General features: G+C 38.4%; 1 protein-coding gene and 1 non-coding gene across 2 annotated transcripts in view; one reads left to right on the top strand and one right to left on the bottom strand.

Moving 5' to 3' along the window:
• CASD1 (CAS1 domain containing 1) overlaps positions 1 to 14,806 on the bottom strand; it is a 28,878-nt gene extending 14,072 nt beyond the window's left edge. Inside the window, exons 1-7 of the mRNA XM_059843376.1 lie at positions 14,542 to 14,806; positions 9,333 to 9,429; positions 8,504 to 8,624; positions 6,937 to 6,981; positions 4,748 to 4,810; positions 3,522 to 3,566; positions 615 to 738 (exon numbers count right to left, since the gene is read on the bottom strand). Coding sequence (XP_059699359.1) covers positions 615 to 738; positions 3,522 to 3,566; positions 4,748 to 4,810; positions 6,937 to 6,981; positions 8,504 to 8,624; positions 9,333 to 9,429; positions 14,542 to 14,674 — 628 coding nt within the window. The 5' untranslated portion in view covers positions 14,675 to 14,806. The remainder of the gene's footprint in view (positions 1 to 614; positions 739 to 3,521; positions 3,567 to 4,747; positions 4,811 to 6,936; positions 6,982 to 8,503; positions 8,625 to 9,332; positions 9,430 to 14,541) is intronic.
• A 5,374-nt stretch (positions 14,807 to 20,180) lies between these two features.
• TRNAN-GUU (transfer RNA asparagine (anticodon GUU)) lies at positions 20,181 to 20,254 on the top strand. Its single transcript has one exon. It is a non-coding gene; the product is annotated as a tRNA-Asn (tRNA).
• Positions 20,255 to 20,542: the final 288 nt, after the last annotated feature.

Below are 20,542 nucleotides of genomic sequence, written 5' to 3'. Positions count from 1 at the left end.
TCATTGGTCAGTTTCAGGGAAATATTTTAGTTTTGTTAATGAAAAGCAAAACAATGTAAGCTTGGTGCCATAATAAAAATCTCACTAACTCATTGTGAGCCATGATTTCTCGTCACAGTGTAGAGAAACAAGTTTCATTCTAGGGACTTAAATTCTCTATATTCTCAAGAGTGTGTCTATTCATTCTAGACACACATAGAAGATGCACTTGTTCAACTTCTTCTAATATTAATATAACCTGAAAATTCAATTGAACAAAAACCACAGGAATACTGCTGTTGCATGCACCTGTGTTCTTGACTCCCAGGAGGTATGCATGGAGCACAGCACAGGGAGAATAGACCTGGTATGTTGAGTCTGAGAGTAAGCTAACAAAGAATTAAGAGTTCATAAGGCAAAAGTTTTTCCTGCAAGAGCTTTGAAATTTCTATCAGTAGTAGCAGCTATTTAGGTATCAGCTTAGTGATGATTGCAAGAATGGAGAGACTGAAGCTCAACTAACACCTTTTTCAGTCTGCAAATAAGCAGTATGGATTATGTTTTCCATAGCCTACAACATAATGATTTAACAGACAGTGAGGTTAAAAATTGTTACCTACTGTTAATTACTTTACCTTGTAAGACCCAGTAAACATCACTACTTATTGCTAATTTTTCCAAAAGAGGTGCAATTGAAGTGATATTGATTTTATATTGTGCAAGAGCTTCGTTGCTGCCATTGTGAATCTTGATAGACCACTGGAGAAAAAAAGAAATAAATTCAGAAGATCTATGTCTGAGGACCCTTAATTAATTGATTCCCTTGCTCCATTTGTAGCTATTTTCATTATTTCAATACAGCTAGATTTCTTCAGTTTTCTATTCAAAAGTGCTAAAAAAATTCTTTTGGACCAAGCAGCTGTCCAGACAGATAATTACATTCAATCACATCATCCAAATACAGAGTATTTAACATTCAACTTCTGTGTATATTAGACTTTTCATAAATTAAATGACACAAAATGTTTTAATTCAAAGTCTTCTGGCTTTATCCAACAATGAAGTAGCAAAGCCACTCTTGTTATTGAAAAATCTTGGTCAGTTCAATCAATTCCTCTCTAGACTGACTACAGGAAGAGATGCATGCAAACAAAACTTGATGGTGGTATCAAGTTCCAATATTTCCATCTGTTTTGCGGATATCCACAAAGGGGAAAAAAACCCCCAAAACCAAACAAGAGCCAATTTAATTTCTGGTTTAATCTTCTATAGGAAATCCCTGGGAGAATGCTATAGCCACTCATGAATTCCTCCTAACTTTTGAAAATTATTTCCCACACTGTATGAAAAATGGAGGCAGTTTTTTTTAAAGTGTTACTGTATCTCTACTGACCTAGTAAAAACTAAAAAAGGAGAAACCATAACAATTAGCCTAAATGTAGGCTATTATTTATCTCTAAATAGGCACATAAAAATTTCATTGTAAGACAAGTACACTGATTAATGCACTTCCTGAAAATATTGTTCAATATAAATTAATACTTTGTGAAGCCAAATAACATACAGCTGCTCTGAGAACTCACACTGGAAAAAAAAGAAGCAGTTTCTCCCAGCAGCTAATACTTAATTTGAAACACCAACAGTATTTAAAAGACAATTAAAGTAGCATGTTCCATACAACAGGAAGTGAGGAATTAACAAGCAGAGCATGGTAGTGACATTCTCAGAGAAGCTCCTTTTCCCAAAATAAGAAAGCAACTGACTTTTGTATGAGCTGGAGCTCCTCCAGCTTATAGGACTTCTATTTATAAAGTGTTATGCACTTGCCATCTTAAGACAGACATGTCCAGGCTGAAGTAGCATGACCAGCCTAAGAGCTAAGTGAATGATATAGGTAAATTTCAAAATGCAACAAAGTCCAAGAGCATACACCAGTTTAATCTAGTGGCAGGTTACCACACCAGTGTCAGCTATGGTGAGGTTGCTGATATGTCTGATTTTTGAAGCTTTTATTTTTTTGGAAGCCCCTTAAAATAGAGGATGTTTATCTTTGTTCAACTCTAGATATCATATTAAATGTTTTGTATAAATATACTAGTGTTAAAAAGAGCAGAGCCTCTCCTGCATGTTGTTAGTTTCTATCTCCTGCTGTCCACAAAAGGCAACAAGCTAGGGCTAATATATACATACAAGTAAAGGGAATTATTTAGCAAAGTGTACTGCAGCTTCGCAACCTGACCTTCTGCATGCCAAAACATTATCCATATATAATGGCATTTTCTATATGGAATACAATGACTCATCTTAATAATAAATGCTACAGTTTCAGACTGAGAAATTATATTCTAGGCTTACTACAATTCCTAAAGCTCAAATGTTTATGTGGATTCTGCAATAGAAGGAAACTTAGGAGGTCACCTAAAAGAAAAGGAGAATTTTTGATGCCTCAGGAAATGTGTGGAGGGCTACATACACACATGACCTCCTCTTAAAAGTGAGAGAGTTCGTCCTTAGATGGGCATGCCCACAAGTTTCCAGACTGGTAGAGAGCCTCAACTGTCTCTAAAACAAACTGCTTTTGAAGGATTTTGTTTTAAATGCAACACATTTTCCCCCCTTTGCATTTCAACTCCTATGAAAATAAATTAGCCAATTCTTTCCAAATTCCAATTCCCAAATATTTGGAAGTAAGGGACATTAAATGTGGAAATAATGAGATGAGTGTTTGTTTGATTTGACTTTGTTACTAGAACAGACTAATTAAGGGCCCCTGCTGAATTCCATCCCTGGAAGTTTTAAAGAATTGGTTGACTCTTGCCAAGTGCAACACAGGTAGAAATATCCTTCCTGGTAGCAAACTGATGGGTCAGGACACCTCTTCTGGTACTTGTCAGCCCTGTTTTCTGTGATGCTGCAATGCATATCAGTGGTGGAATCTTCCAGTGCAACACGATTCCAGAACTCCAACTTCTTTAGTTGTTTAATTATCCATGTAAAATTATGATTTTTACATATATATATATATATATATATATATATATATATATACACACACACACACATATATATATATATATATATATACACATATATATATATTAAAAAAAAATTATGTGTGGTGAAAGAGACCATCCCAGATTGGGCCATGTTCAAAAGTAGAATTTTGTGACTGAAAAAGGTGTATTAAAAATACACTTCAGTTAGTATGCAAATACTTTAACTTTTAAAATTATTAATCTGCTTTTAACTAAATCCACTTTATTAGCCAGGTTAAAGCAAATTAATGCTATTAACCAGTATTGCTGACAAAAAGCAAGTACTTTACATCACACAGGTATAATAAAGCATACCTGGTATTTTAAAACTACTTTTTGTAACAGCAAATTGACTGAAAATGGATATTTTACTTCAGTAAAATTGTTAAACACAATTTTACTGAATTGTGTTTAACAACTTGATCATGTAACCAACTTGAGAACATTAAAAGTTATCCTAAAAGAACTTCCTTCTTCACTAAAATCCCCTATAAATGTATAACTTACCGTGGCAGCTCCTACTACAATTATATGAGGTTTTGCCACAGAACCCTAAGAAACAAACAAAAAAAGGAATTAGTTTTAAAATATTCTTAAACTCTTTTAAGACTCATATCTTCACTAACTGTGACTCACTTGCCCACCAGCTAATGGCTACAAAAGAGTAGATTGCAGATACATTGCAGAGAACATACAACTGATATATGCAATATACGTAACAGAATTCACATAACAGAATCTACAAAAGCATGAAGTACCAGTAAGCACCTATAATCCTGATCAACTGAGCAGCATAAGCTCTCTTTAAAAGCTATTTAGACGTCTTCTCCTAAGGGGAAGCAAACTGTGGATCACACTATTGAACATTTTATCCCACTCTCAGCATTGTCAAACATCTGTTAGAGCTGCTGCATTGACCATTGTCACCCCAGAGGCGTGTGACAGTTCCGTGTAGGACAAGAACAAGGGCCAGTGTACTCAAACAAAAGAGCACAAGGAAACATACAGTCCTAAGCACCTCAGTACCGGGTTTAACCCAGCAGAGCAAGGAAAACCAGCAGCTCTCAATTTTTGTAGAAACCACAGAAAAAGAAAACCAAATGATAACTTCAGCTATCCTGATGGAAAGTGTTGTGCAAGAATAATCAACAAGATAGTAAAATGATCACTGTGAGCTACTACTAAATAACTCCTATTGAAAGGTCAACAAAGGAAGAAACAAGAAGAAATTAGCTGCCAATCTGTAAATGTATTACTTGTCATCAGAGTTACACACAGAATAATATGACAGCCTGCATCATAACTGGAACACATTAAAAAATTAGCATGCTAATTGAGGGAGATATTGAAAACAAATCAAATCAAAGAATTCTTGACTTTGTAAATTACCTTTGCCCTTCAGTCTGAAACACTCAAATTAACATATATACAAAATCATAGAATCAAAGAATATCTCAAGTTGAAATGAACTCATAAGGATCCACTCACATTGAAGTGGAGTCACTGCAGCCACAGAGGAAGTAAAATGTCAAACCAGACAGAAATTCTTTTAGCTCTTAATAGGATTAATTAACCTGTTCCTATGAAGTAGGTTTTTTCTAGTTTGCTTAGGGGTTTTTAAGGTCCAAGTGATACCAGCCTTGGAAGACCGAGAGACACCAAGAAACATATACAGAAGTAAACATCCCCCTTCCACCACTCTGAAGTCAAATTATAGATCTCTTAAAACAAACCTCAGTCCAAGATTTGATACGTTGCCTCATAGAGCCATTAACTTCTGGATACCACAGAAAATCCTGTAAAAAAGAAGGCAGAGTTACTCTGCAAGCTTAATAGATAATCAGTAGACTAAAACCAAAAACTGAAAAAAACCAAACTAATTTCCATGAATTCAATTCTAAATGAAAAACATTTGGCTCAGAGTGTGATTTCCTTATAATTAGCATGAAAAGCCTGATATCTTACTCCAGCATGGAAAACAGAAAGCAAAGAGAAAAAAAGAGAAGAAGCCAACAAATCCACAAGACTTTTCCCTCACAAAAATCAAATTTTTATTTGTAGTTCAGGAGTCAGAATTTCACCAAGAAGGTATTTTTTAATGTCTGCCAAATGAGATGTCCTCGGGTTTCTATTGCAATCAGGGATAAATCCACATAAGGTCACATCTATAACTTATTAGAACTTGCTTTTTGCTTAGTTTTCCACTTCCTTACCAGCAGATTTTCTTTGTTTCAAAGCTTAAAATAATTGATAGCATGAAATCATCATTTTCAAACAAAATCAAAACCTAACAATTCTTTTAGATGCCAGGAGCAGTGCTCAGCTTTCATCTAGAAGGACACTGTAGACTAGTGCTTTTATGTCTCCCAGGGAAGGCCATGACTTCCTAGCATTTAGTTACTCCTCAGGACAGCACTATTGAATAGTCTAAAAATACACATTGAAGGGAAATGGCAGGGACTACACATACAGAAACTATTGTGAGGAAACTTTGTAACAGAATACTGTAACACTATCAGCAGAGAGAAAATATGCATCTTCCACTCCTCTGGATTGTTACATTTTGGTAGTTCACTTGAGTACTGTCAATTCCTTATTTGGCTGTGGAACTTGTGAACAATCATGCAGTCCTCTAAAGTGGCTGAAGGACAGAAGAATTACTGTGATGACTAGAAAAGGCAAAATTAAATTCTCCACTTGTTTCCAGTAATTTTCTCTTTTGATGGTCAAGTATTTTCCACATTTGGATTATTGGGTCACAGCCAGTCTGAATATGGAAATTAAGCTACCATGCCAATAATGTCAAAGAGCAATATTGCATTAAACAAGGAAGCAGCAGACTGGGAATATATTAACTATGAGACATCTCCCAAAAGCCCAGACCTGCCATCTCAAATCTTTGTGGTTAAGGAGTTTTGAAGATGTGACCCTGTCATGCTAGCCCAATGCAAATCACACTGCATCAGCCCCTTTCTATTGCCTTGTGTTCTGTCCCATCTTTTCCAGCATTCAGATAACCACATGATGAACCACATCAGACCTGACTGAAAAGGAATCCTACAAACTAACTTTTTGGCTGAATTGACTCCTGAAACAACCCACTCCACAGCTTACCAGTGCTAGCTACACCACAAACACAGGAACATACTGTGAAGGTCAGCACATGCTTAAATTGCCATGGGCTTACCACCCTAAAATGTTATTCTGTACCCTAGATCTTTACCATGTACACAAACTAGTACTGAAAACCCATATTCAGAGAACTCAGCAAACACACTGCTTCTTTGGTTTTGGTGAATAGAGAATAAGTTTTCTTCAGGGCATAAATAAATACGTGACTAGCACAATGCCAGCACTGCTGACAGCTGTCATGGGAAGCAAAGAAAGCTATTAATGACAGCATCTCCATTGCCAGGGCAGAGGAGAACAGACTCCTTCAGAAAAACTAGCCTCAAGGAATTTGTTTTCTTTTTTTAAATATCACATTATAATCAACATTGTGCTTATTTCTCCATGCAAAAACAGTGGCAGGAATACTTGTTGGGATAGCGTAGAAAACTCTATGGCAATTACAATTACCAATCCAAGGAGACCCAGATATATTTTTTACAGCATGAAAAGAGTAAACTTCCTGGCAAAAGATATGCTTGGAAAGGCCAAATTGTAAGGTCTGACAAAAATGATACACAGCTCCAGAGCTTATGCCCAAAACTAAGCCACAATACAAGTAAGCACTCCATGCCAAATTCTCTTAAAATGTAATATGTTAAGATGCACTGTGAAACATCTGTGAAATATTTATAAAGAATGTTGATGGTCTTAACTGTCTTTTAACTTTTCAGCTCTGACGGCATTTTCAATTATACTGTATGAAATAATAACATGATTATGGTTTGCAATTTAACACTAGATAAAAACTTACCACTTTAATTGAAGCAGATTTATCTTCAAATGGGATATTTCCATGCTGTCAAAAAACCCAAACAATAAAAACAAAGTAAGAGAAATTTTCAGAATGAAAACAAAATATTTACATACCTATGCTAACTTGCTCTCACCCAATATTTATCTTCAGTGGAAAGGATTTTTCTTGTATAAACTTGTCAGTGTACTCACACAAAATATTTATGTTGCTTTCTTGATAAAACAAGCTACTAAAATAAACAGTTATTTTTCCTGGAAGCAATCTAGCCAACAAAGTCTGAAATGCTTTTTGCTCACTCTTACAAAGGTATCAAATGTTTTCCTAAATATAGCCTTCCAACATCAGAAAAACTTATGACTTTTTCTCTTTATTTTCTTACGCTGCCTTTTTCCAGCCTTCGTTTTCATCTGCCCATCTCCTTTACCAAAATAACCAACACAGTTTTAATTAAAGAATAAAAGAAAATAGTGTCAGGCAGAAATAAAATCTATAATGTATTATTAACTTTTCTGAGTGAAAACTGTAAGTCAGAAAGGAAGGAGTCAGATACACATTCACAACAGTCCTTTAAAATTATAAAATACAGTGTTAATTTTGGTACTGATCCATAAGAACAAGTGTACTTCTTCAAACTGAGATCTTGATTTCAATAACACTTGACAAAAAATACTCTCAACTCAAGATCCATTACAGCACTCTATCATCTCACCATTACTTTTGGGCAGCAAGAGTAACCTATCCAATTGACTAAGAAAACCAGAGTTCTTGGATCAATCTCATTTTGATAGGTGGAAGTGATTGCATACTGCATGCTGGACAAGCTGCCACCTTGCATTTTTAAGTGACAAAATTATTAAATAATTGACAAATCTGATGTACTGTTGAAAGGTGTCTTTTCCATCATGTATGTACATAAATCTATGAAGACGCGTGCCCAAAAAGTGTCACAGAGCAAAAGAAATCTGCATTTTGTTCAACAAACAATACATCTAAATCCTTTCTTCCTCCTTCCACCTGGCTGCAGTTTACATACTTAACATTGTAAAATTCAGACAGCTCTTCATGAGTGATCAAAAAGAAGGTAAGACCTGAAGATATTTTTAGTTTCAGCTTCAAGTTAGACCTGGAAATCTGTCATTGCCCCAAGGATTTTTATGAACAGATTAGATCAGCAATTTAACTGACATTTTAAATGACAAATTAGAAGGCATGAATTACTACTATTTAAAAACACACAAAGGAGCAATCATTTTCTCATCAAGAAACCAAATACGAAGCATAAATTGCTATGGGACAAGTCAGCTTCATTAATTTATTCCCAGGCTGCTGCAAGCTTTCTCTTGAGCTTCCAGTTCTCTTCTCAGATTCACAATTATCTCATGTGTACCCAAACAATTATTTTGGTCTAATCTTGCTCTTCTTCAAAAGACCTTTCTGTGCTTCTCCTTTCACATGGCAAGGCCAGCAAACAGTATAATTTGATTTTTTGAAGTTCAGACAAGAGTTATGAGGTAAATTGGGAAGAAAGAAAAAAAAAATCAATCACCAAAACAAGCAATCTCACCTTAATTCCCTCTTCTTTGACTTGAGGATTTATCAGTTTTATGAATGAATAGAACAGCTGTCGAATTCTAGAATCTCCTATAAATACAACATGTTTGTCTATGAGGCAATTTTTTGCTTCACTGTAAAACAAAACAGCAACATTACAGAAAATATGTACCTTAGAAAGAAGTATTCTCAAAATCTACAGAGCTATATAGATAATTCTAAATATTATATCCAGCTCTAAGGCATGATACATTTTTTTAACATGCTGAATAAACAATTAATTGCAATTTATTGCAATTAATTGTTTAATAAACAATTTATTGCAATTTGTATAGAATTGAAAATGAACTCTCTTGCTAATGTGATTAGACAAAAAACTAAGAAGGTTTTCCTATTATGTGTGCTACAAATACAGCTGTTTCAAAATGGTAATATACAGCATAAATCTAAAAAAAAAAAAAGCGTCTTACTAGGAAGTGAAAAAAAGTCATAGGTGATTTTATTTGGGAAATATTTACTTGCAATTTGACACGTAAGGTCAGCAATCTGAGAGTGACATATGCAGTCTCATGTGGCTCTCCATAACTTGTGCCAGTACTTTCATCACCAACATTTATTTGTATTTTTATACAGAAATGCAACTATGGTAAACACTCTAGGCACAGATAAAGTACTTGGAAAAGACTTCTTTCTCATAAATGTACATTTTTGAAAGCCTAGAGAAGCGGATATAAAGCGAACAATAGATTACACTATTACTACAATTACAGCAATTACTACAGCTGCAGTCAAACAACAATGATGCTTATTTACAGATGAACAGAAGACATGAGTTTCCTTACCTATTTTTATACTTATGCATCATACAACTGTGAGGTTGCCATACTTTTTCTCCAAGAAATCTCCCACTGGACAGAAGATACTCACATGTATCACCACCTTTGAAATGTTATATTAAGATTAGAATTCAGACACATGAAATATAAAACATAGCTCTGTTGCCACTATAAAAAATAATTTGACAACAGCTGAAAACCAGAAATTGAAATAATCAACAGCAGTAAACAAATTTAACTGATTGTAAGGACATTTTGCGAAAGCTTCTGCAAGTTGCCTTCTCACTCATTATACAATACTGTTCTGTAAATCCCACCCCTGGCCACAAAATGTTAGTGATCCTACTTCTGCTGTCAGAAAGATGTTGTGACTTGGAATGGCATTTCCTTTAAGAGACACCAGTCCACTTTGCTATCTACTATCCCAAATACACTAACATGAAATTAAAGAATACAACTGTTGAATAAAGTAATCTTCTACACAGAATCACCATGCACAGCATCTTGTATAGAACATAAAACTCATTACAAGTTTTTCAAGACATATGGTCATGTGGTCACCTTAGAACAGGTGATATAGGTTAATACACAAAAAAACACCCCCAAACATTTACACGTCAATTTGGTGATGATTCTGAACTGCACTTATCTCTTCCAGTCAATAAGCTTTATGGTAATTAATTAATCATTTTACAGGTGCTGATGTTTCAGGTCATGTTAAATTTCAAATATCTCAGTTACGAAATCAGTGACTGTTATATTTCCAACTCGAGGTCAGATTCTGCTGCTTTATAACTGAACACAACTGAACCCATTCACTGCAAGAGAAGTTGCTCTCCAACATTTTTGTCATACTTGGCATTTCCGAGCACTGACAAACAGGGAAATGGTTGTGAATGAAGTGGTAGGGACTTGTTCTAGCTTGGGCAGAAACAATGTACCACTGCCCCTACCCAACACTTTCTCTGAAACCTTCATTAAGCTCAACTCATACTGTGGTTTTCAAGCAACACAATTTCCCTGATCCTCAAACTTGCAAACTCATGCAAACTATAATGTCAAGAAAGTTGCATAAAAAATGAAACTGTCAGGAATAATAAAAAAACTATCTAATCAAAAGCAACATGAGTTTGATAATGAGGTGGTTTAGAGTTACTACTGGTATGAAGGCCTCCACTTTGCAGATGATGACAGCTAGGAGATGTATGAAAGTGATGTAAGAGTGAACTTTGTAAAAGAATATCCACCACTAATCAGACTTTCTCTGACATCCATTAATTCGCTGATAAAGATGTGTAAGAAAATCAGGACGGTTATTCATGGTCAGTCTAGCGTAGTATTCCATCTTCAACAGGGGCAAAAAGCAGATGCTCAGAGATGAATAAGAAGAGGGAAAATAAACATTATGCTCTTGCCTAATATTCTCCCAACTATGTTCATTCCAAGGATTTAGTGAAATGGACATGCAGTCTTCAAGTTCTTAGAGCCCACAGAATCCTTCTAGAGTTTTCTATATCCAGAGCTGACACTTGAAGAATCATCTGCCTTTATCTGAAATATGGTTTCTACTAGATTTACTTGGGGCACTCCCTGGTTCTTCAATGGGAGAAGGTAGTTTGCACTTATATCTGCCATGATTTGTAGACCACTATCACTTCTTTCTCAATCGAGTTTTCAAGAGTGGAGGATGTCCTTACATAGAGGTCATGACCCAAGCTCAGTACTTGTGCACTTCATGGCACTCCCACCACAATAATTACCCATAAAGAGATCAATCCTTCCTCCTACAGTACATTCACTGAAGTTACATTCCAAACATCACACACTGTATACATTTCAAACATAGAGACAATATTGCATGTCAATGGGTTATGCCTTCTTTCCCAACTCCAGGTACTGATTATCTTACTATTGCCCTCAGCAATATTAGAAAGCTCCTGAAACTTATTCAGGCTGTTACTCAAGTTTGATATCTTCCTTTAAACATAATCGTAGAAAATAAGGGGAGAAGATGAAGCAGGGGAATAAAACAAAACTGAAACAGCAGCCAAGAAAGTAAAGAGTAGGTTACAAACCAGACAGTGCCTCCAGAAATGCTCAACTCTGGATTTAGCAGGTGAAATAGCAGCTAAAGAACAATGCTCATTTTAATACACCACAACTACTTCTTCTTAAGATCAATGAGATCTTAAAAGAAGAAACCAAACAAACAACAAAAAACCCAACAAAAAAACCAACCCAAAACCCAAGAAAAAGAATTTCAAGTGCCAATGTATACACAAAACACAGACCATTTTAAATTCTTTCTTTGTGTAAATTATCCTTCCAACACATTAGGTTTTATGCTTACTTAGATAACAACATTGTAGTTATACTAAGTGTATAATTTTTCTGAAATTTTTTATGTTCATTATTCTAATTTATCATTCTTCAAAATCATGGTTATTCAATTGAAATTGTGAAATCTCAAAGTCTTCATTCAGCACTAGAGAAGACTTTCACAAAGTTTTCTCTAAAATACATACTCTCAAAGAGCTGGAAATTCAATTCTACTCTATTACTGAAAGTAAAAAATGTAGTTTTAAACAGAGTCTACTACTGTTAATTTTAAGAATGCAAAATTTTAAATAAATTCTTATTTCCAAAATGGTTTAGGACTGTACCTTTGAAATATAACAATTGAAAACCACATAGCATTAACTTCACTGGATAGTATGTAAACATTGAACCCACTTAACTCTCCACAAATTAAAGACACCCTGTGCCTTCTCTTTATTCACATTCCTTTATAAAAAAATGTAGGTGACACCTAAATACAACAGTCTTCCTGAACATAAATGACCCTCCACAACCCCAGTCCAACATTTTTTCAAACAAGTAAATTTTATACATGCAAGTTTGACTGGAAGTACACTGGGCTGCTCCTATCTACAATACGTACTTGCATGGATATGGCGAAAATTAGCTAAAACCTTTCCATGTAATGACAATCAGACAAAAGGGGAAGTATAAAAGCACAACAAACAGCATTCACTTACGTGACACAGCCTGGCTTTCACAGCCTGGCTACTTTGAGCCTGTTTGCAGCCCTACCTCAAACACCTTCTGGAAAACATAATAACCCTTTTTGGGATATTTTGATATAAAAATCTTGGTGTAAAATGTCTTATGTGTAAAAGAAAGTGCTTTCTTGCGATCATTTAAAATGTATTACCCAATTTCATTTGTCAGTTGATACTTTTTGTGTTATGGCACAGTAAAAATCAATTTACCTTCCCCCAATAATCCCTAGCATTTGAGAACATTAAGAAGTTACTAGATTTCTGTCCAGGAACCAGAATTTTAGTTCATTATTTTTCATACAGAAGCTGTTTTATTCTTCTGCCATTTATGTTGCTCATTTGTACACACTTTCCAAATTCTATCATACCACTACTAAGAGTGGGTGACCAACACCACTGAGAGTAAGTAAGGTGCCAGTGAGTTTTAGCTGTGCACTATCAGTGAAAACCTCTGGTTTTCTCATTACTTATCAAAAGTATTGTGGCATTTGCTGAATTTCAACTGCATGATATCACTGCACGTTTGCAGAATGATCTCTTCGATTAAAGCACCTCTGCTTTTATCTATCCTAAAAATTCATCTGCTGAATTTTTCCACCTTCCTTTTCCAAACTTCCCTTTTGAACATTATATGTTCATAGAAGCCCAAATTGGTAAGTTTGTTTTCACTACAACTCCATGTCCTCCTACCTTTTAAACACTTATGGGAAACTCTTTCCCTTACCCTTTAATTGCTTCAAGAAACTAAAAGCCTTAGGTGAAAAAATGTGAAAGATTTATAACAATTCATACTGACTTTATCAATTTACATAAAAGCCAGCAGATTATCACCATTTTGCAATCTAAGACTCACCCCCCCTTCTTAACTCTCACAGAATATACTGAAATTATGCATATTTTATTTTCCTTGTAACCTGCTTGATATGTCAGCCCCCATTTGCTTAGTCTTGCAATCCCTCTTTAAAAATTTGCCACCTTCCTTTTGTCTAGTTTTGTGACTCTTTTGTGCCTTAAGGAACACTGCACAACAGGCAAGTTCAATTACCTCATGCTTGATCTACTCTAGAATTCAATAAATGCTTCCAAGTCCTCCAATTTAATACTTGTCAGTTTATCAGACTTACGACATGCCAGCTAGAGGGTGAATCTAGGGAATTGTAAACATAGAGAGCCCTACCCCTTTTTCCATTTCCACAATGAACTGCCTCGCTCAGCCTTGCCTCCCTTGAATGCTGGCAGCCAAGTGTTAGAACACGACACCAGTTGTGCTACAACAAACAGAGCCGCGGTCACCTCCCTACAAACCAACTTTTTCATTTACCCACAAAAACATACTACATTTTTCAGCGTGACACAGAAACAAGTAAATATATCCTTCAGCGGCTGCATGTGCATTTACGGATCATGCCAAGTTTCTCTGCTTCAGGGCCAAAACAACCCTAGCGAGGAGGAACGAGCCGAGCTCCCGGCGCCCCGCAACAGAGGTGCGCCCGTGGGCAGCCGGCCACGGCCACAGTGACACAAGCTCGCTCGGTGCCCAGAGCCTGGGCACGGCAATGTCCACGGCCATCGACAACACGTGAAGCCAAGGAGCTCTCTACGGCTCTTCATCTACCAAAGCGGCCGGTTTCGTTATGTTCGAGGCGATGGTTCAAAGAGTGAAACAATATATACCAGATCTCGTACCAATTAAAACTTTAACCACTAATTGCCAGGTAATTGGCCATTAATCATGCCGTAAGGAAACAAGTGACAGGGAAGAAGTCACCCTCTACCCCTGCAGCTTCACCTGCCGCAGGCCGGGCCCCCAGAGCTGAGGCGAGCTCTCAGGGCAAACGCCGCACAGCCACAGCCTCGCCAGCCCCGCTCGCCCCCCTCACTCCGCGGGGCCTCGCCCGAGCGGCGGGGCCTGCGGCGACCCCCAGGGCGGGCCCACAGGGCCCCGCGGGCCGGGTCCCCGCTGTTCCCCAGGGTCGCGTCCCTCGGCAGTCAGCGCCCCGCCGCGCTACGCTGCCCAGACCGCCCCGGCTGCCCCGGGCGGAGAGACCCTTCGTCCTCCCTGCACGGCCGCGGTTCCCGAGCTCCGGCGGGGCTCCGCCTCCCCTGCCCGGCAGCCGCGGCCCCCCGCGGAGCGCCCGCGGCCGCCCCCTCACCTCGGTAGCGGCGGGAGGCGGCGTGGCAGGCGGTGAGGAGCAGGACGGCGCCCAGCGCCAGCGCCTTGGCGCTCCTCACGCTGAAGTAGTAGTTGATCTCCCGCTTGCCCCCGGTGTAGGCCAGCGCCGCCATCTTGGCTCCTCCATGACAACAGCGTGCGATGGGGCGGGCGGGCGCGGCGGGGCAGCACTGGGTCCCCGCCGGCGGCCAACGCGGACCCCGCCGCTGCCGCTGCCGCCGTCCCCGCCGCCGCGGCCGAGAGCAGCCGCACACCCCCCGGCCCAGGGGCGGAGCCGGCGCCCCTATGGAGGTGCCGCCGCTTCCCCTCAGCCGCCAGCGGGCGGCCCCAGCGTTCGCCTCCCCGCCCCGCGGCGCTGTGAGGATGCGGTGGCTCCCGGTGGATTCCGCGGGACCGCACCGCGCTCGGCCCGAGCCCCGCAGCTGAGGGGGCGGCGAGGCGGAGAGCCCCTGGGGACTGTGCTCCGTGAATGAGGAGCTGGGCGAGGGTCTGTGCCGCACACGGTCCTTATCGGGCACTGGACCGTGAGGGCTTCGTTCCAAATAATGCGTTTTTAAACACTTGTCACTCTTCTGTTGACGAGGAAATGGTCATTCCAACCTAGGAGGCGTTCACTCCCTCTGAACGCGGGTAACTGTACGAGCAAGCTGACGCACAGAATCACATAATCACTTAGGTTGGAGAAGACCTCTGGGATCATCGAGTCCAACCTGTGACCGAGCACCACCATGCCAACTGGACCTTGTCACTGAGTTTAAGGAAAGACATGTAGTCTTTAAACACCCCCAGGGATGGTGACTCCACCATCTCCCGGGCAGCCCATAATCACCTTTTCTCTGAAGAAATTCTTCCCAATATTCAACCTAAATCTACTGTGTTGCATCTTAAGACTGTGTCCTCTCATCCTGTGGAGAAGAGGTCAACCCCCACAGGTTTACCTGGGTTTGGGGGATGAATTGACTGCTGAAATCAAACCTTGCTGAGATTTACAAAAGGAAAATTCTGCTCCTCCACAAGCAGCTAGCTACCTGAGCTGGGCAGGAAATCTGGGCACCGAATCCAGTCCCTCATCAGTGGTGCGGTTGGGAAGCTGCCACCAAACCCTGCAGGCCCGGAGCACGGCAGGCTGTCACAGGAAAGATTTTCGACAAAATAAAGTACCATATATAAACCGTATAAACAAATTTAAAACTTAGGAAATGTGTGCAGTATGTAGTATCATAATGTTATGTACATACAAAATTTGAGTTCTAAGTATTACTCTGATGTGTGCTGTTACTATATATTCAATGTATGTCCCATTTCTATCCAACCCGTGTCTAATATCTGCCAACATGTATAGACTATACTTTATTCAAGTCTGTCTGTTGATTCATTCACTTTTTCAGTATTCTTTTTAAATAATAAAAACACTTCACTATTTTAAAGCACTCAGGTTTATTCTCTCAGGGAAAGAGAGAGAAAAATGGTACCAAGTATGCAGATAGGTAGTTAGTTGGTTATGTTTTTCCAGGAAAACCCCGACAAAACCAAACTAAAACAATGACAACAACAAAAATCCGGACAAGGCAACCCTCCATTTCTGGTTGTGGTAGGAATTCTTTTGCTCCATGAATGAAAAATTCTCATTGATGCATTATTTTTTTGCTCTTGCCTCATTTAAAAAGCCAGGAATTTTCAAAGCCTTCTTACTGTGAACAAACTTTATTGTTAAAGTTTGTTTAAATTGTTAAAATATTCCTGTAAATGCTTCAGTTTCTTTGTCTTAATTTCATATGCATTTTACACTTTAAGAAGCAACTTAAACACTTTAAAACATATTCTTTAGCTAGAATATTTTGTAGCTTTTTTACATTGTTGCTTATTAATGATTTTTTAGTCTTATGAAATATATCTTTCCTGCAGTCATTGAGGACCACAGAGACTCTTCTTCATTTGTTTATATAACATTTGTTCACAAACAAGTGAGACTTTTCATCCAACCAAAATATATTTACTTCAGCCTGTCTCATTCTGCAATGTAAATATGTTAAGTTTGAGGGCTATGGGGCAAGTCTGCAAGGTCCATTTATGACCATGGGTGCAGCTCCTCAAAACTTACCCAGATTGCTGCTGTTACTATAAGCAGTGTAGATCCAGAAAGCATGGGGTTCTGTCAGAGCTCCTTGGATGTTGACTCAGCTTCTCATTTAGAGTGGGTACAATTCTTAAGCAGGGAAATTTAATTTATTATTTTATTCTCAAAATCAAAAAATTAATTCAAGTCTCCACAACAAGGTTGTCTCTGGAGAATTTCAGGGATTTTCAACTAAATCATCTCCCTTCTCTAAAAGAGCAGCAGGAACTAAAATGCTATCAAAACAACCATACTTCTGTTTATATATATCTCAGAAAATTACAACCCTTAGAAATAGTAATTCTGTCCTGCAGACTTTGGAGGGCTCTTTCAGATCTGCTGCCTGCTGCTGGAAGTCCCTGGGCATTCCTCACTTGCCACAAGACCTAACACTGACCTTTAGTAAACTCCTTGTGTGGATTTCAGCTGTGTTATTTTGGAACTGTATGTGTTGATATTGTTGCAGGTTGAGTATCTTAATTAAGATAATCCCCCTGTGTATATTAAATATTTATATGGGTGTGAGCAAGACATCTGCTTTTGCTTCCATGCTTCTTTGGAGACATTGCTTAGGAGTTTGATAATTGAGATCCCCTTCATTCAGTCAGAAGCTTTTGGCTGAAGTGCTGTGAGTTAGGAAGTGGTTTGCATACATGTGGTCTCTCTTCTAACAGGCTCCTCCTTGTTTTTCACGAGCTAATTGAATTTGGCATCATGACATATACCTAAGTAATTCACACCAAAACCGCTATATATAAAAGGCCTGATAGAAAAGGCTAATTAGGGATTGCAAAGTACCCTATCAAACCAACTCCAGATGTGAACTATTATTAGCTAGAAACAGCTTTGTACCTTCTTTATTTTCCTGTCTGCTGATCAACTTAATGTGCTGAAAGTAAACCAGAGGGCTGCTAGCCCTTCTGATCAGTCAAACCTCAGCTTTTGGTTTGCAAATACTACAGCTTCCTGTTGGCTTTCTGCTTGCTCTACTGGAAGCATCAAGGGCCCTGTGGGAGGGGAACACTTAGAGCAGCCACAGAGAGAAGACCCAGAGAAGAGAAAAGTGTTTCTTTTGAGAGGCAGAGGAGATATGATACTGCTGTGCACATGAGATAATGTGTATGAATATTAAAAGTAAAATGCCTCTGGAAGAATTTTAAATATGTTTTTTTTTCTACAGGGGTAGCCTTGGGTTAACTGGTTTAATTATTTTCATAAGAGGCTGGGGTGTTTTCTATGTTTCTTAATAACTGATGCTGTCATTACTGTGGTTTTTGGCTGCTCTATTTTCTCTATGAATCAATCTAACAACAGTCAGGAATGAAGGGGTTCATCCCACCTAATTCCACTCACTCACAGAGAACCAATCTATTTTAAACTAATCATCCTCCCTCTGAAGAACTGAGAGAGCAAGTAAGGTGGTAATTTACTTGTAAGTTCGAATACAGTGAATGACTTACCATGAAGAATGGTGACTTTCTGTTCAATTTAGAAAATAAATTAAAATTGGACAGATGTCATTTACACAGATGTAATTTAAATGAGGTAATTATTATTTTAATGCTTCCTGACCTTTCTTGGCAGGCTCAGCATAAATGGAAGGAGAACTTTGTGCCAAGGGTCAAACCTGGCAAGCACATACGAGTTTGCTGATAAACTGAGTTGGCAGATGTCCTTTTTTCCTGTTTTCAGTATTACAGCCATGTGTAGCTTCTTGTGTAGCTACTGTCCTCAGGCAAAGGCACAATGTAATCACAAGGACTGGGAAAGGACATGTAAGAAAATGAATCACAAGGACATGTAAGAAAATGAAGTGGCTACTGTAGTATAAAGTCAGATGTAACAGAGACCTGACATTTAATTATTGTCAGAAGAATAGTAGGGCATTCTCATGTGATATTTTCCCCTCTGAGTTTGTGTATAAGCGTATAATTAATTTTTCACGTCTATATAGCAAGGAATATAAGCACCAGAGCTAGAAAAAAAATTATCACTTACCTCTCTCTAATCTTCAAGCTTCATAAGGGAAATGATCACATGTTCATAAGGAACATTCTGTTTGTTATATAATATGTAGAATATTCCCTACATTAACTTACATGTTAAGTGTTGACTAATTAATTAGTAGGATCTGCCATACCCCAAACCATATAACTTCTTAATTTAAATGGTGCAGCATTGCCAGATTGCTCTGGTCAAATTGTAATTCCAGAAACAAAGTTATGTTTACAATGGGTTCCTGGGGGTTGTAGAATTTTCAGTTATACAGCTTTTGCCTGGGCAGCTTTTGGGTACCTGCCAAATGAGGGCATCACACATTTTAATTGCTGGGTTTTCAGCCTCATAATGATAATCAATTTTTCCCTAAGAATCAAGGTTCCATGTGGCATGTGTGTGCATGGTAGCCATCTATTGCAAATATTTGATTGCATTAATGAAGAGGGAGTACAAAGTGTAAGAAGTCTTTTTCTCAGTGAACTTGTTCAATCAACCAGTGTAGCTGAGTACTGAATTTGTAGTCAAATGCTGAAACAAATATGCCCTCAAATCTGTAAGATCCTGGAAATTCTGTCAGCAATTACTGCTTTTACAGATTTCTAATTTTGTAACAGTTTTAATAACAGTTTCTCAATAGTCTGTACTAAAATCAGACTGATATTAAGTGAAGCAATTATGAAATCACATGTACAAAGGCCATATTTAGCTTTATCACTAAGAGATAAATGCATCTGCTGTTCTATAACGTGAGGCTTAATAGTGTTTTCATTTCAGACTTCTGTGGGTCTGAAACAAAGATGGATCAGATGAAGACAGGGAAGGGAAATGGGCAGATAGCAAATATTTAAGTCATCTGTCCCCTTTAATTAAGGACAGTCAAGGGGCCACACCTTTCTGCATCATGGGATGCAATATTGCTGTGCAGCTGCACAGTCCTGAGAAAGGGGCTGGGACCCAGCTCAGCTCACTAATACAAATAATTTTTCTTTCAGCTGCTTGCATTTTTATCCTCAAAGCTTTGTATCCATCAAAGTAATGGGTTAGGAATGTTTGGTTTTGATTAATTTTTTTGGCATGCAGGTGTAGGTTTTTTCTATTTCCCCCCTCTCTTTTCTTGACTCCTGGTTGAGGAAAAATGGCAGTCACTGTTAGCTGCTTTCAAATTGAGTTATTCTCTTTTCATGAACACTTTCTTTCATATTGTTTCCCTTTTCATGGTTCTCCCTTGTGCTCCTAGTTGTGTCTTCTTAAAATTCAGAATTCTTTATATTTATAGGGCAGCCTTTGGAAGCCTACACAGCCACAGTGCAAGCTTTGCTCTGTTTGTGCAGCATTATAAGCCTTTCCTTCTGGCTGCCAGCAATACAGATGCCATGTGACGACCATGTTCTCTTTTAGCATCTCTGCACTAAATCCCTGCTACTTGAAATTGATGTTTTCAGGAACATAAATTTATTTTGGGTAGAAAAATTATTTTTTCTTATGAAGATTCCAGTGCCAAGGAAGTCTCTGTGGCGCAATTGGTTAGCGCGTTCGGCTGTTAACCGAAAGGCTGGTGGTTCGAGCCCACCCAGGGACGTGTCTTTGCTTTTCTTCTGCCATGGCAGGGGGTTGGAACCAGATGATCTTAATGTCCCTTCCAAACTTAGCCATTCAGTGAAACTCTAGAAATTTGGAAGTCTCTGTTTAGCCTCAGGTTCACTGAAACCCTTGTTTGCCTGAGTATGAAGCAATGGATTAACAGACTAAAATATTTCCATGCATCATTATTTAAAAATGAAATTACATAGAAATAGCTTCATTTTAGCCAAACATTGCAACGTTCCCTATTCTGTCAAATTTATGTCTGTATGGACTCTGTTGTGTT

Source organism: Haemorhous mexicanus, chromosome 1 (genome assembly GCF_027477595.1).
Source record: "Haemorhous mexicanus isolate bHaeMex1 chromosome 1, bHaeMex1.pri, whole genome shotgun sequence".
Lineage (NCBI taxonomy): Eukaryota > Metazoa > Chordata > Aves > Passeriformes > Fringillidae > Haemorhous > Haemorhous mexicanus.
The sequence above is the reverse complement of the archived record's forward strand: the minus strand, read 5'-3'. Positions and strand labels throughout refer to the sequence as shown.